The 14196-nt window shown below is 42.4% G+C and overlaps 1 protein-coding gene across 3 annotated transcripts; it reads right to left on the reverse strand.

The window, feature by feature from the left end:
• Positions 1–515: 515 nt before the first annotated feature.
• LOC110528250 (NADH-cytochrome b5 reductase 3) lies at positions 516–8548 on the reverse strand. Of its 3 annotated transcripts, XM_090241514.1 has the most exons (10): positions 7923–8031; positions 6932–7005; positions 5181–6844; positions 4898–4970; positions 4350–4456; positions 4030–4159; positions 2462–2545; positions 2249–2334; positions 1965–2064; positions 516–1478 (listed from the first exon to the last, which is right to left on the reverse strand). In XM_090241514.1, the coding sequence occupies exons 6-10, from the start codon at positions 4112–4114 to the stop codon at positions 1306–1308; spliced, it is 528 nt and encodes a 175-aa protein (XP_090097640.1). In that variant the 5' UTR covers positions 4115–4159; positions 4350–4456; positions 4898–4970; positions 5181–6844; positions 6932–7005; positions 7923–8031; the 3' UTR covers positions 516–1305. The 3 variants fall into 3 exon arrangements, with proteins under 3 accessions (XP_090097640.1, XP_021465821.1, XP_090097639.1); XM_021610146.3 differs by lacking the exon at positions 6932–7005 and having other exon boundaries at positions 5181–5327; positions 7923–8548; XM_090241513.1 differs by having other exon boundaries at positions 5181–7005; positions 7923–8336.
• Positions 8549–14196: the final 5648 nt, after the last annotated feature.

Below are 14196 nucleotides of genomic sequence, written 5' to 3' on the forward strand. Positions count from 1 at the left end.
CCTCCATAATGGTGCCTGCATGTACCCCCAAATTTAACAGTAGTGGATGTACAGTATGTGAAAAGTTGTCTTCAGCACTGAGCTGTCTAAACCACATTTTAGCAGCGCAAGAAAGGCTCAATTAAAAAAAAAGATACCCTCATCCAGCTCTTTACTTGTGGATAGAGATACTCCTACCTGTAAACCAACTACCATCAGCAACTCCAATCCTCAATAATCCCTGTCAAAGGGGAACTGTACTGTAGTAGGCTGTGGAATTAGATAACATTTTTTCCAACTACCACCCTGTCACAGCATTTGGACCACACTACATTGTCTGCACCAAGCACAGATTACTCCTTGTCGTGACAGCATTCAACTGTAGCAATCAGAGCCACGTTGTTCCGGCAAACTGAATGTCCAAATGTTTAACCTCCACAATACTTTATTTTACAACAAGGGATAATATCTAAGGAACAGTCCAGTCAATACATAAAGAGAACAGGATTATGGATCCCGTATATGAGTGGAGACAATTTGAAGTGGTGGCAGAAATTTTGTCTTTTCTCTTCATAAACACAATCAATTTTTTCAAAGACTGTAGTGCATTGCAGATTAAACTCTGAAATTATATATAAAACAAAAGAGCTTTGAATAATTATGCTCACACAATCTCACAGAAATACAATAAGAAATGCAGTCAGATCCCATACTCACATCAAAAAGCCCCACATGTTCCAAAATACAGTATAACACATCTCTACAGAAGCTGTAATACTTAAGTGCATATCACTTGTTGTGTGCGCATTTAAAGCAAAGCTGCCTGGGCAGCCTCCTTATATTCAGCACTGCATCCCTGGGCATAATTCAGTTCAGTATGCAGCTTTATATTTAAGTTATATTCACTCTGTCCTGTTTTTAGGACTGCTCAAGGCTAAGAACATGAATAAACCAAAGCTTTAAAACCTCACCTAAAAATACAATTGCAGATATCAGCAGGAGATGGAGGCTAATAATACAAAGGTAGGACTTTGGTTCCAAGTGAGCATTTAATGCTCAACCTATCTGCACTTACCATATGGGTCTTTTGGCAGTATATTGATGCAGTGTTTTAAGCAGACTGAAAATGGTGCACATACTTATTTTGGGTGCCAGTACTGTATATATTTAGGTATAGGAACTCTGCACATTTTTAGCCAATAATCTATAAGAGATGCCGGTACTCAAGCAGTAGTTCCAGCCCAATCAAACATTGAATTGATGTCATTGTTGCATTGAGAAGGCCCATGCTGGGGGTGGCTGGGAGGATAGTTCCTAGGCTGGTGACTAGTAGGCGAAGCGCTGACTCTGCCAGTAGCCCAACTTGTCCAGGTTGGGGTTGCAAGCAAACTGGATCATGGGGGGTGGACCGCACATGAGCACCAAGGTGTCCTCACTGGGGGTGGGCAGGTGCTCCTGGATCATATCCACATTGATGAAGCCCTCACTGTACTCCCAGCCTGAGTGACACAAATTGATCATAATTCAGTCTTTCATGGGGTCGTAAACAAGTACCAATATGCTTAATGATTCTGCCATAAAACACAACACAAATTGCAAAAATATTTAGCTTCTATGTTTATATAGATTGTGTATAAGCTTGTCTCCCATATTTAACTTCTCTTTGGTGCCAGACTGGGTTCAAACGCCTTCTGCATGCATGTGTTATTTACTGCTATAGGGATTTCATTATTAGATTTTCACTCATTATGTGATGCGTAATGCAGAGAACACCAGAATAATTATCATTGAATTCCAGGGAATTATTGTAATATTTGTTTACATTTCAATTAATTCCATTTGGTATGGGTTGCCAATTTGACATGAACATTAAAAAAAATGAATACAATTAAAACATATTCAAAATATGTACACATTTTGTTCAGACGTCTGAAATCTTGATGTCAACACTTGAGCAATGCAAGCAAAAGCCGTAAAGCACATACCCTCGGGTGCCCTGTCCACTGTAAACCACAGCTTGAAGCGGTCTGGGTGTCTGGCCTGGACCTCCTCCAGCTCATCCCTCAGCAGGATATCCTTCTCAGTCTGCCATGAACACGCCACACACAGACAGTTCAGTGTTAACTCTAAACCCAAGCAAACCTATGAACTACATCCACAGTGAAGCTAGTAGATTTACAGTATCTGTTCTTTATTTATATAAATTAACCTATTGATATTAAAAAAGTCTCTTTTAGGAGAGAGGCCAGTGTGAGCAGCGGCCACACACCTGGTTGGCATACAGCAGGCTGCAGGTGGTCCTGTCACTGGGGTCCTTCATGATAGCGCGCACCAGCTGTAGCATAGGGGTGATGCCTACAAATAGGAAGGGAGTTCAGCACCAGAAACTAACATCACTCACTCTACATTGACCCATGGGCTATAACAAGACAACATTTAAGTGTTTAGGTTCAGAGTGCAGGGTTGCGAAGGGAAAGTTCACCTGTTCCTCCAGCTATCAGACCCACAGTACTGGCAACTTTTATCTCCGCAGGAGACTTCTTGTCTGTCTGAACTGCAAACTGCCCTGTTGAATGGAATGGGAGAAAGCAATGAGACACAAATTATGCCAAAACAATCCAGAGATTATTTTCATTTTCCAGTGTGCTTGGGGAGCAAATGAACAGTTATCTGGTCCCAAATTGAAGACAGGATGATGGACACACCCAACAACTATGTTGTGGAACATTGGATCAAATAATAAACATTTAAGTGACAACACAGTAAAAGTACATTCTTTCGGCAGTGCTTTTCTGGAACCTTTGGGGAATGAAAGTTGCAAAATGCGATGCAGCAAGCCAGGAAATTGCTCAGAGATATTGTACATTTACTGTTGACATAGTCAGTAGACTTAAGGTTGACTATAAGTGTGTGCACACAATCACTCTCAGCCAGCCACACCCAAGTACACAAAGCCAAAACCCCCATTCCATTAGAGACTGTGTACACAAAGCTAAAACCCCCATTCCATTAGAGACTGTGTACACAAAGCCAAAACCCCCATTCCATTAGAGACTGTGTACACAAAGCCAAAACCCCCATTCCATTAGAGACTGTGTACACAAAGCTAAAACCCCCATTCCATTAGACTGTGTGCGCATTCCATATGGCACCAGATTCTCTAAAGACCAGAGCCTTATGGGCGATGGTAAAAAAGAATGCACTAATATTAGGGCTGGGAATTGCCAGGGGCCTCACAAACGTAGGTGTCAATAAGATATGTATTGCAGCCTCCCGAGTGGCGCAGAGGTCTAAGGCACTGCATCGCAAGCTGTGCCACTAGAGATTCTGGTTCGAGTCCAGGCTCTGTCGCAGCCGGCCATGCACAATTGGCCCAGTGTTATCCGGGTTAGGGGAGGTTTTGGCCGGCAGGGATGTTCATGACCCATTATGCACTAGCGACTCCTGTGGCGGGCCGGGCGCAACGCACACTGTCGCCAGGCGTACAGTGTTTCCTCCGACACATTCGTGCAGCTGGCTTCCGGGTTAAGCGGGCGTTGTGTCAAGAAGCAGTGCGGCATGGCTGGGTTGTGTTTCAGAGGACGCACGGCTCTCGACAGTCGCCTCTCCTGAGTTCGTACGGGAGTTGCAGTGATAGGACTGTAACTACCAATTGGATACCACAAAATTGGGGAGAAAAAGGGCTAAAAAAAAAATAGAATATGTATTGAAATGCTCATGATTTTGTATTGCGCGTTGACACTGCAATTTTATTGCCATTTGATGTTCCAAACATGTCACTCGCTATATGTCTGCTGCAGAAAGACGAGCATGAAAAAAAATGAGTTGATCGATGAGAGAAATAAAAGTGCTGAGTTTTGCCACAGGTACAGCCAACTAGCGCTAGCTAATGCCATTTACATTAGCACTTTAAAAGAGAAGTTTAACTTGTATTTTTGTTTAACAAATTGATACTTAGTCAAATATCGATATTATATCATCCAAAAACAACATTGCGACACATCATTAGTAAATATCAGGAGGGTGTGCAGGGCAGTGGACTGGTCGTACCATGCCCTCTGTACTCCAGCAGTCCTCCTGGTCCTCTAAAGTCCACAACATCTCCCAGGTGCAGACTCTCCAGGTACTGAGACATCTTGCCTCCATCAGGAAACTTGAGGTGCACATTACTGAAGTAGATCTGGGGAGGAATTTTCTACATTAAATATGGTTTGCAGATCAGGGTCCTTATATATCAAGCGCCTCACACTAGCAGTGATTATTTAGGATAGGTTTTTCTCTTTTAGATCCCAAAGAATAAGATGATCTACTAACAGGTCCAGCATGTCATCAGTATAATATATAAGATTGCTTTGACAAACCAAACATACCTTCACAACCAAGTCAACATATCCTTTGTCGTCGTCGCTGGACACAGGTGTGTATGGTCTGACTACCAGGCTGCCGTCAATACGGGCAGAGAGGTATACATGCTTCCCTAGAGGAAACAAATAAGGGGATTAGAAACACAAAGACAACACTGATTGAAAATTGATAGGGTCATTTGGTGTGGCTTTATCCTCTGATTGTTCTGCTAAATGACTCATACACTAGAGGGCATTCAAGGACTGGGAAGCTAAGCGTTCTAGTTCCCATCAGTGCAATACAACGGCATCAAGTATTACATTTTGAGGGTAGTTATAATGCTGGTAAGCTAAAGGACTATTTGAGAGTTGGGCCAGTAACCAAAAGGACGCTGATTTGAATCCCCAAGACGACTAGGTGAATAACAGATAGATGTAAACTTGAGCAAGACACATAACCCTAATTGCTCCTGTAAGTCTCTCTGGATAAGAGGGTCTGCTAAATTTCTATTAAGGGCATGGCACTATCAAATAATAATAAATGATCAAACACTGTCACTTGACAAAAGACTTACCTACGGGCAGCCCCAGGATATGTTCTGCTGAGGGAAGCCGAAAACGGAACCTGCGAGTATCATGGCTGATCACCTATGGAAAGAGGCCAAACACATATCGAACTATTCATACATTGGTTGTCAAATAGTGTGTAAATTCAATGCAAAGACATCTACTACAAACATTTGGTTAAATGTTAGACAAAAATAATTTTTTAGTATAGTATAGTATATAATTGAATTAAGCACAGGCCTCTGACACACATAGCAAAATGTCTCATTTATTTCAATAGCACACATGTACCTCTTTATCGATGAGCGTTAGCTGGTATTTCTGGGTAGGGTCAAGCAAGGTGACTGGAGGCTTTTTCTTCTTGCCTAGGTAGAGGGCTATAATTATGCCCACAGTGGACAGCAATAACACCCCAGCAGTCACAGCTACTGTCGAGAACTAAATACAAAATAGAAAGATTGTTTTGGCATAATCAACGTATAACATGGCTACTGTTGAAAAAATAAAACAAAAATAAGAGAAGCAGATGTAAACAGATATTGGACTGTTTAAATGGGCAATCTGCAGTTCGTACATCAATTTTTGGACTTAAATTAATGTTATATAGATAATGATTCTTGAAGAATATCACTTACAAATGCCTGATGAACATAGTTCAACTGTCAAACCCATTCAGTACCCAAAATATAATCATGTTTTACACTAATATTCATTTACAATGTTTACAAACTGTATAGCCTCAACACATGCTTGAAACTATCATTTTGATATAGTGGATGGTCAGTCCTTGCATCCAAAACTCTGTTTTTGAATTTAAGAGGTTACACTTCTCCAGGCCCATCCCTCAGCTTTTTACCAAAACACAGGCAGTGTTTGCTTTGTTATTGTTTCAACTAAGGATTGACTCTTTAAATAAAACAAGGTGATAAACTCAGAAACCAAACTCATAAGGGGAATTTCATATTGCAAATGCCCTGCTATTATACAGTAAATTACATCAAGGCAGTTATTGTCAGGCATAACATTGTCGCAGAACAATAAATCTGTTTAAGGATAAAGTACAAAAGGGAATCAGCTTGTGTAGGCTACTAACAGTACTTGAGTAGTTGTTCTTCAAATACAAACAATGTCAGACAATTAGAAGTTCACTGTGCCACTGAAAAAAATAAAACGCAACATACAATGTCAAAGATCTTACTGAGATAAGTAAATTGAAATAAATTCATTGGGACCTAATCTACGGATTTCACATGACTGGGAATACAGATATGCATCTGTTGGTGAAAGACACATTAAAGGTAGGGGTGTGGATCAGAAAACAGGTCAGTATCTGGTGTGACCACCATTTGCCTCATGCAGCACGACACTACTCCGTCGCATAAATCTGATCAGGTTGTTGATTGTGGCCTGTGGAAAGGAACCCACTCCTCTTCGATGGCGGTGTGAATTTTCTGGATATTGGCGGGTACCGGAACACATTATCATACACGTCGATCCAGAGCATCCCAAACATGCTCAAATGGTTGACAGGCCATAGAAGTGGGACATTTTCCACTTCTAGGAATTGTGTACAGATCCTTGCGTTACAGGGCTGTGCATTATCATGCTGAAACATGAGGTAATGGATAATTGGCATGACAATGAGCCTCAGGATCTCATCACGGTATCTCTGTGCATTCAAATTGCCATAAATAAAATGCAATAGTGTTCGTTGCCCATAGCTCATGACTGCCCATACCATAACCCCACCATTGGGCACTCTTTTCACAACATTGACGTCAGCAAATCATTCACCCACACAACCCCATACACGCTATCTGTCATCTGCCCGGTAGAGTTGAAACTGGGATTAATCCATTTAGAGCCCACTTCTCCAGCGTGCCAATGGCCATCGAAAGGTGAGCATTTGCCCATTGAAGTCAGTTAGGATGGCGAACTGCAGTCAGGTCAAGACCCTGGTGAGGACGACAAGCACGCAGATAAGCTTCCCAGAGACGGTTTCTGACAGTCTGTGCAGAAATTATTCGGTTGTGCAAACCCACAGTTTCATCAGCTGTCTGGGTGGCTGGTCTCAGACGATCCTGGAGGTGAAGGAGTCAGATGTGGAGGTCCTGGGCTGGCGGGGATACACATGGTCTGCAGTTATGAGGCCGTTTGGACCTACTGCCGAATTCTCCAAAACGTTAGATGCTACAGAAATTAACATTCAATTCTCTGGCAACAGCTCTGCTGGACAGTCCTGCAGTCAGCATGCCAATTGCATGCTCCCTCAAAACTTGAGACTTCTGTGGCATTGTGTTGTGTGACAAAACTGCATATTTTAGTGGCATTTTTTGTAATGTCTCCAACAGAATGTGAATCTGTGTAATGAGAATGCTATTTAATCAGCTTCTTGATATGCCACACCTGTTAGGTGGATGGATTATCTTGGCAAGGGATGTATACAAATTTGTGCACAACATTTGGGAGAAATAAGCTTTTGTGCATGGAAAATTTCTAGGATTTTTTAAATTTCAGCTCATGAAACCAACACATACATGTTTAACTTATTTTTGTTCAGTAAATTATGGTATTTGCGATTCTCTAAGGTGAAATAAACTTCACTTGCTTGCTTAGATGGCTGTTAACGTTGTCAGATGTACCAGGACAGTTGGTTGCTTGGCAGACTGCTAGCCAAGACGAGTCGCATGCACAAGTTTACAACATGAGTTTCAATTTTTATTCGTCGTATGTACAGGATACAAATAGTATACACGGTCCAATGAAATGCTTACTGTACTTGAGTCACTTAGCTAACTGCACTAGGCTAGTTAGTGATCTTTTAATCAGGTCAATCGCAGAGCCAAAACTTCAAATTTTGTGCATTTAATTTGACATAATATGACCAGTTCAGGCCAGATAAATTATCTGACAGGGAGTGATAGCTCCCTGTAACGTTACCGCGTTAGCTGACAAGCTACTTTTCTACTACCACCACAGACAAAAGGGGAAACCAAAGCAACCCTAGAAATACATTCGACAGGATATTCTTACCAATGCGTACTTCATGGCGATTCCGAATCCTCAGCGCAAAGAACTACTTGGCTATCTAGTTAGTTTCTCATCAGAGTGCACACCCCCCAAAAAAGACTGTTGACGGGAGGGCGTATTTAGCGGTTACACCAAATTTGTACAACATCCGTTGGAGAGAAGCGGAAATGCCACCAATTTATACAGCAGCACGATTATGATACAACAATAGAGAGTATACCAGATGTGTTCTCTTCTCAAGTCAAATTATATATTCTACCATGAAATATACTGAAAAAAAAAATAGAAACGCAATATGCAACACATTCAGAGACTTTACCGAGTTACAGCTCATATGACGAAATCAGTCAATTGAAATACATTCATGGCAAGTCAGTTAAGAACAATAACGGCCTGTCCTGGCCAAACCCGGATGACGCTGGGCCAATGGTGCGCCGCCCTGGATATGACTGGGAATATAGAAAACTTTTTTTTTTTAAATGAGCCCTACTATGGGACTCAGGATTGCGTCACCGTATTTCTGTGCATTCAAATTGCGATGGATAAAGTGCAATTGTGTTCGTTGTCCGTAGTTTATGCCTGCCATACAATAACACCACCGCCACCATGGGGCAGGGCACTCTGTTCACAACGTTGACATCAGCAAACCGTTTGCCCACACAACACCAAACACGTGGTCTGCAGTTGGGAGGCCAGATGGACATACTGACAAATTCTCTAAAACGAAGTTTTATGGTAGATAAATGAACATTAAATTATGTGCAGCAGCTCTGGTGGACATTTATACGGAGACTTGATTACACACAGGTGGATTGTATTTATCATCATTAGTCATTTAGGTCAACATTGGATCATTCAGAGATCCTCACTGAACTTCTGGAGAGAGTTTGCTGCACTGAAAGTAAAGGGGCTGAATAATTTTGCACGCCCAATTTTTCAGTTTTTGATTTGTTAAAAAAGTTTGAAATATCCAATAAATGTCGTTCCACTTCATGATTGTGTCCCACTTGTTGTTGATTCTTCACAAAAAAATACAGTTTTATATCTTTATGTTTGAAGCCTGAAATGTGGCAAAAGGTTGCAAAGTTCAAGGGGGCTGAATACTTTCGCAAGGCACTGTATGTACATTATATTTACTATAATAAAACATTAAATTGGCCTAAAACACTTGCTTGACAAATACTGTAATTGATGGTTGAGGACCAAATGCATTTGTTTTTCTAACCTGGCAGCTGAGGAAGCTGCGCACATGTTGATATCCTGGCTGGTGCCGATTCTTGGCAATGATCTGGGCCCAGCACAGTCGTAGCTCAGCGTTGTTTGACTTCACGATGTGAGGGTACTGCTCCTCCTGTTTCTTTATATTACCTTATCAAAGTCAGAGTGAAGGTACATGATTGGTGTGACTAATTTCAAAAGTACTTTAAGCACATCTAGACTTACAGATGCAAGGTACAAAACGTAAAGTAATGAAATAAAGAATAGATAGATATCCTCACACTGATGAATTGGGGTGAATCACATTCTGGTAAATCACATGTACAGTACCAGTCAAAAGTTTGGACACACCAACTCATTCAAGGGTTTTTCTTTATTTTTACTATTTTCTACATTGTATAATAATAGTGAAGACATCAAAACTATGAAATAACATATGGCATCATGTTGTAACCAACAAAAAAGTGTTAAACTAAATATATTTTATATTTGAGATTCTTCAAAGTAGCCACCCTTTGCCTTGACAGCTTTGCACACTCTTGGCATTCTCTCAACCAGCTTTGTGAGGTAGTCACCTGGAATGCATTTCAATTAACAGGTGTGCCTTGATAAAAGTTAATTTGTAGAATTTCTTTCCTTCTTAATGCGTTTGAGCCAATCAGTTATGTTGTGACAAGGTAGGGGCAGTATATAGAATATAACCCTATTTGGTAAAAGACCACGTCCATATTATGGCAAGAACAGCTCAAATAAGCAAAGAGAAATGACAGTCCGTCATTACTTAAAGACATGAAGGTTAGTTAATGCGGAAAATGTCAAGAACTTTGAATGTTCTTTAAATGCAGTCGCAAAAACCATCAAGCGCAATGATAAACTGGCTCTCATGACGACAGCCACAAGAAAGGAAGACCCAGAGTTACCTGTGCTGCAGAGGATAAGTTCATTAGCGTTACCAGCCTCAGAAATTGCAGCCCAAATAAATGCTTCACAGAGTTCAAGTAACAGACATCTCAACATCAACTGTTCAGAGGAGACTGCGTGAATCAGGCCTTCATGGTCAAATTGCTGCAAAGAAATCACTACTAAAGGACACCAATAAGAAGAAGAGACTTGCTTGGGCTAAAAAATACAATCAATGGACATTAGACCGGTGGAAATCTGTCCTTTGGTCTGATGAGTCCAAATTGGACATTTTTGGTTCCAACCGCTGTGTCTTTGTGAGACGCAGAGTAGGTGTGATCTCCGCATGTGTGGTTCCCACCGTGAAGCATGGAGGAGGTGTGATGGTGCTTTATTTAGAATTCAAGTCACACTTAACCAGCATGGCTACCACAGCATTCTGCAGCGATACGCCATCCCATCTGGATTGTGCTTAGTGTTTTTCCAACAGGACAATGACCCAACACACCTCCAGGCTGTTTTAAGAATGGCGCCGAAGGAGATGGCAGCCATTTTACGATCCTGTAACCAATTGTGCATGTTTTCTCGCGTTATTTGTAAGTTATTTTGTACATAATGTTTCTGTCACCTTGTCTTATGACCCGAAAATAGCTTCTAGATATCAGGACAGCGATTATTCACTCCATAATGGAGGAATACTTTTTCCTTCAACAAGTCAAACAGGAAGGATTTACTTCAGACGCCAGAGAAGGCCCTCATCCCCATCATTTGCAGGAGAAAGAGACGGAGGTATTGGTGACGAAGATCTGGGTGCCTTGTTAGGATCCGTCGCTGAGAGGGTAATCTACCTTTACCATCGGTCCTATTAGCCAACATACAATCAATCAATAATAAAAATAGACGAACTGCGATCACGTATATCTTACCAACATGACATTAAAAACTGTAATATCTTATGTTTCACCGAGTCCTGACTGAACGACGACATAACATATAGCTAGCGGGCTTTAAGCTTTTTCGGCAAGATAGAAAAAAAGCCTCTGGTAGGCCATGGGGTGGCAGTCTATGTATATTACAACAGCTGGTGCACGAAATCTAAGGAAGTCTCAAGGTTTTGCTCACCTGAGGTAGAGTATTGCATGATAAGCTGTAGACCACACTATTTGCCAAGAGAGTTTTCATCTGTATTTTTCGTAGCCGTCTACATACCACCACAAACCGATGCTGGCACTAAGACCACACTCAATGAGCTTTATACGGCCATAAGCAAACAGGAAAACGCTCATCCAGAGGCGGCGCTCTTAGTGGCCAAGGACTCAAATTTGTTTTACCTCATTAAATCCGTTTTACCCGCGAGCTGTCCAGTGACACAAGCTTGCCAGATGAGCTAAATTACTTCTATGTTCGCGTTGAGGCAAGTAACACTGAAGCATGCATTAGAGCATCAGCTATTCCGGATGACTGTGTGATCACACTCTCCATAGCCGATGTGAGTAAGACCTTTTAAACAGGTCAACATTCACAAGGCCACAGGGCCAGACGGATTACCAGGACGTGTACTCCGAGCATGCGCTGACCAACTGGCATTTTAAACCTGTCCCTGACTGAGTCTGTAATACCAACATGTTTCAAGCAGACCACCATGGTCCTTGTGCCCATTAACACTAAGATAACCTGCCTAAATGACAACTGACCCGTAGCACTCACGTCTGTAGCCATGAAGTGCTTTAAAAGGCTGGTCATGGCTCACATCAAAACCATTATCCCAGAAACCCTAGACCCACTCCAATTTGCATACCGTCCTAACAGATCCACAGATGGCGCAATCTCTATTGCACTCAACACTGCCCTTTCCCATCTGGACAAAAGGAACACCTATGTGAGAATGCTATTCATTGACTACATCTCAGCGTTCAACACCATAGTACCCTCGAAGGTCATCACTAAGCGAAGGACTCTGGGACTAAACACCTCCCTCTGCAACAGGATCCTGGACTTCCTGACAGGGCACCCCCAGGTGGTAAGGGTAGGTTACAACACATCTGCCAAGCTGATCCTCAACATGGGGTGCATGTTCAGTCACCTCCTGTACTCCCTGTTCACTCATGACCGCATGGCCAGGCATGACTCCAACACCATCATTAAGTTTGCAAATGACACAACAGTGGTAGGCCTGATCACTGACAACGACGAGCCAGTCTATAGGGAGGAGGTCAGAGACCTGGCCGTGTGGTGCCAGGACAACAACCTCAAGACAAAGGAGATGATTGTGGACTACAGGAAAAGGAGGACCGGGCATGCCCCCATTCTCATCGACGGGGCTGTAGTGGAGCAGGTTGAGAGCTTCAAGTTCCTTGGTGTCCACATCACCAACAAACTATCATGGTCCAAACACATCAAGAGAGTTGTGAAGAGGGCATGACAAAGCCTATTCCCCCTCAGGAGGCTGAAAAGACTTGGCATGGGTCCTCAAATCCTCAAAAAGTTCCACAGCTGCACCATCGAGAGCATCACTGCCTGGTATGGCAACTGCTCGGCCTCCAACCGCAAGGCACTACAGAGGGTAGTGCTTACAGCCCAGTACGTCACTGGGGCCAAGCTTCCTGCCATCCAGGACCTCTATACTAGCGGTGTCAGAGGAAGGCCACAAAAAATGTCTAAGACCCCAGCCACCCTAGTCATAGACTGTTCTCTTTCCTACCGCACGGCAAGCGGTATCGGAGCACCAAGTCTAGGTCCAAAAGGCTTCTTTACAGTTTCTACCCCAAAGCCATAAGACTCCTGAACAGCTAATCAAAGGGCTACCCAGACCCCTCTTTTACGCTGCTGCTGCTCTCCGTTTATTATCTATGCATGGTCACTTTAACTCTACCTTCATTTACATACTACCAACAACGTTTTTCTTCTTAACTTTTTAAAGCTTTGTTGGTTAAGGGCTTGTAAGTAAGGACTTCACAACAAGTGCTTAGTATATGTGGGAACTTCTTCAAGACTGTTGGAAAAGCATTCCTCATGAAGCTGGCTGAGAGAATGCCAAGAGTGTGCAAAGCTGTAATCAAGGCAAAGGGTGGCTACTTTGAAGAATCTATAATGGAAAATATATTTTGATTTGTTTAACTCTTTTTTGGTTAGTAGCTTATTCCATGTGTTATTTCATAGTTTTGATGTCTTCACTATTATTTTACAATGTAGAACATAGCACAAATAAAGAAAAACCCTTGAATGAGTAGATTTGCCCAAACTTTTGACTGGTACTGTATATCCAGTACAATGATAGTGCTAGGGGTATCAGCGCAGAAGTGTTGTTACCATCATGTCCTACCTCTAGAAAGTGGGGACTTCTCTATGATCTTCTCCAGGAAGTAAGTCTTCCAAGCCTGGATGTTGGTCTTCATGATGCTGGCCATATCCAGGCCCTCGACAGCCCACAGCTCTGACAGCTGCTCAGCAGGCTTCATCAGGCTCTGGCCAGCCGACAAGTCAGGGAGATAGAGAGGCCAACCAGGCACATTGAGCCAGCTATCAAACTCCAGACCTAGCAAAGGAACCACAGGGAGAGTGACAGGTCAGATTGTGTCTTTAAGCATGAGAGTGAGCTTGTAACAGCTGTCTAAAGTCAACTACACTGCCCATTACCTCAATCTTGTGTACTCCTTTCTTCTTCAGGTCAGGGATACTCCAGGAAGAACTCCAGGGCATCCTCTGCCATAACACTGCAGAACTTGAACTTGTCAATGTAGGCCTGTGAGAAGAAACACCTACATGTCAGACTGCTACCCTCATACCCTCTCTGCAAAAGAGCCTACTACATGCAAGAAGCCTTCATTTCTGTCAAGTAGGACAGTCGAGAGAGGGATGGTGCTTATGTATTAACCTTTAAAAAAAGTATCAAGCAGACACTCAGGGTATTTACTGATGAGTAGCACAGTAATATATACACAAAATGAGAAGTAACAGTAACCTTGAGGAAGGCATCGAAACAACTCTGATCTCCAGCCAGGTGCGCCAGGTAGGAGACGAAACAGAAGCCCTTCTCATAGGGCATATCATTATAGGTGTCATCAGGGTCAACACCTGAGGGAGGGGAGAAAATACAGATGACATTTGTTGCTTTAACTTAAGCAGTCATGATCGAGTGTATCAGTTATGTTGAGTCTGC

This window comes from Oncorhynchus mykiss, chromosome 7 (genome assembly GCF_057628025.1).
Source record: "Oncorhynchus mykiss isolate SJ-2025 chromosome 7, ASM5762802v1, whole genome shotgun sequence".
Lineage (NCBI taxonomy): Eukaryota > Metazoa > Chordata > Actinopteri > Salmoniformes > Salmonidae > Oncorhynchus > Oncorhynchus mykiss.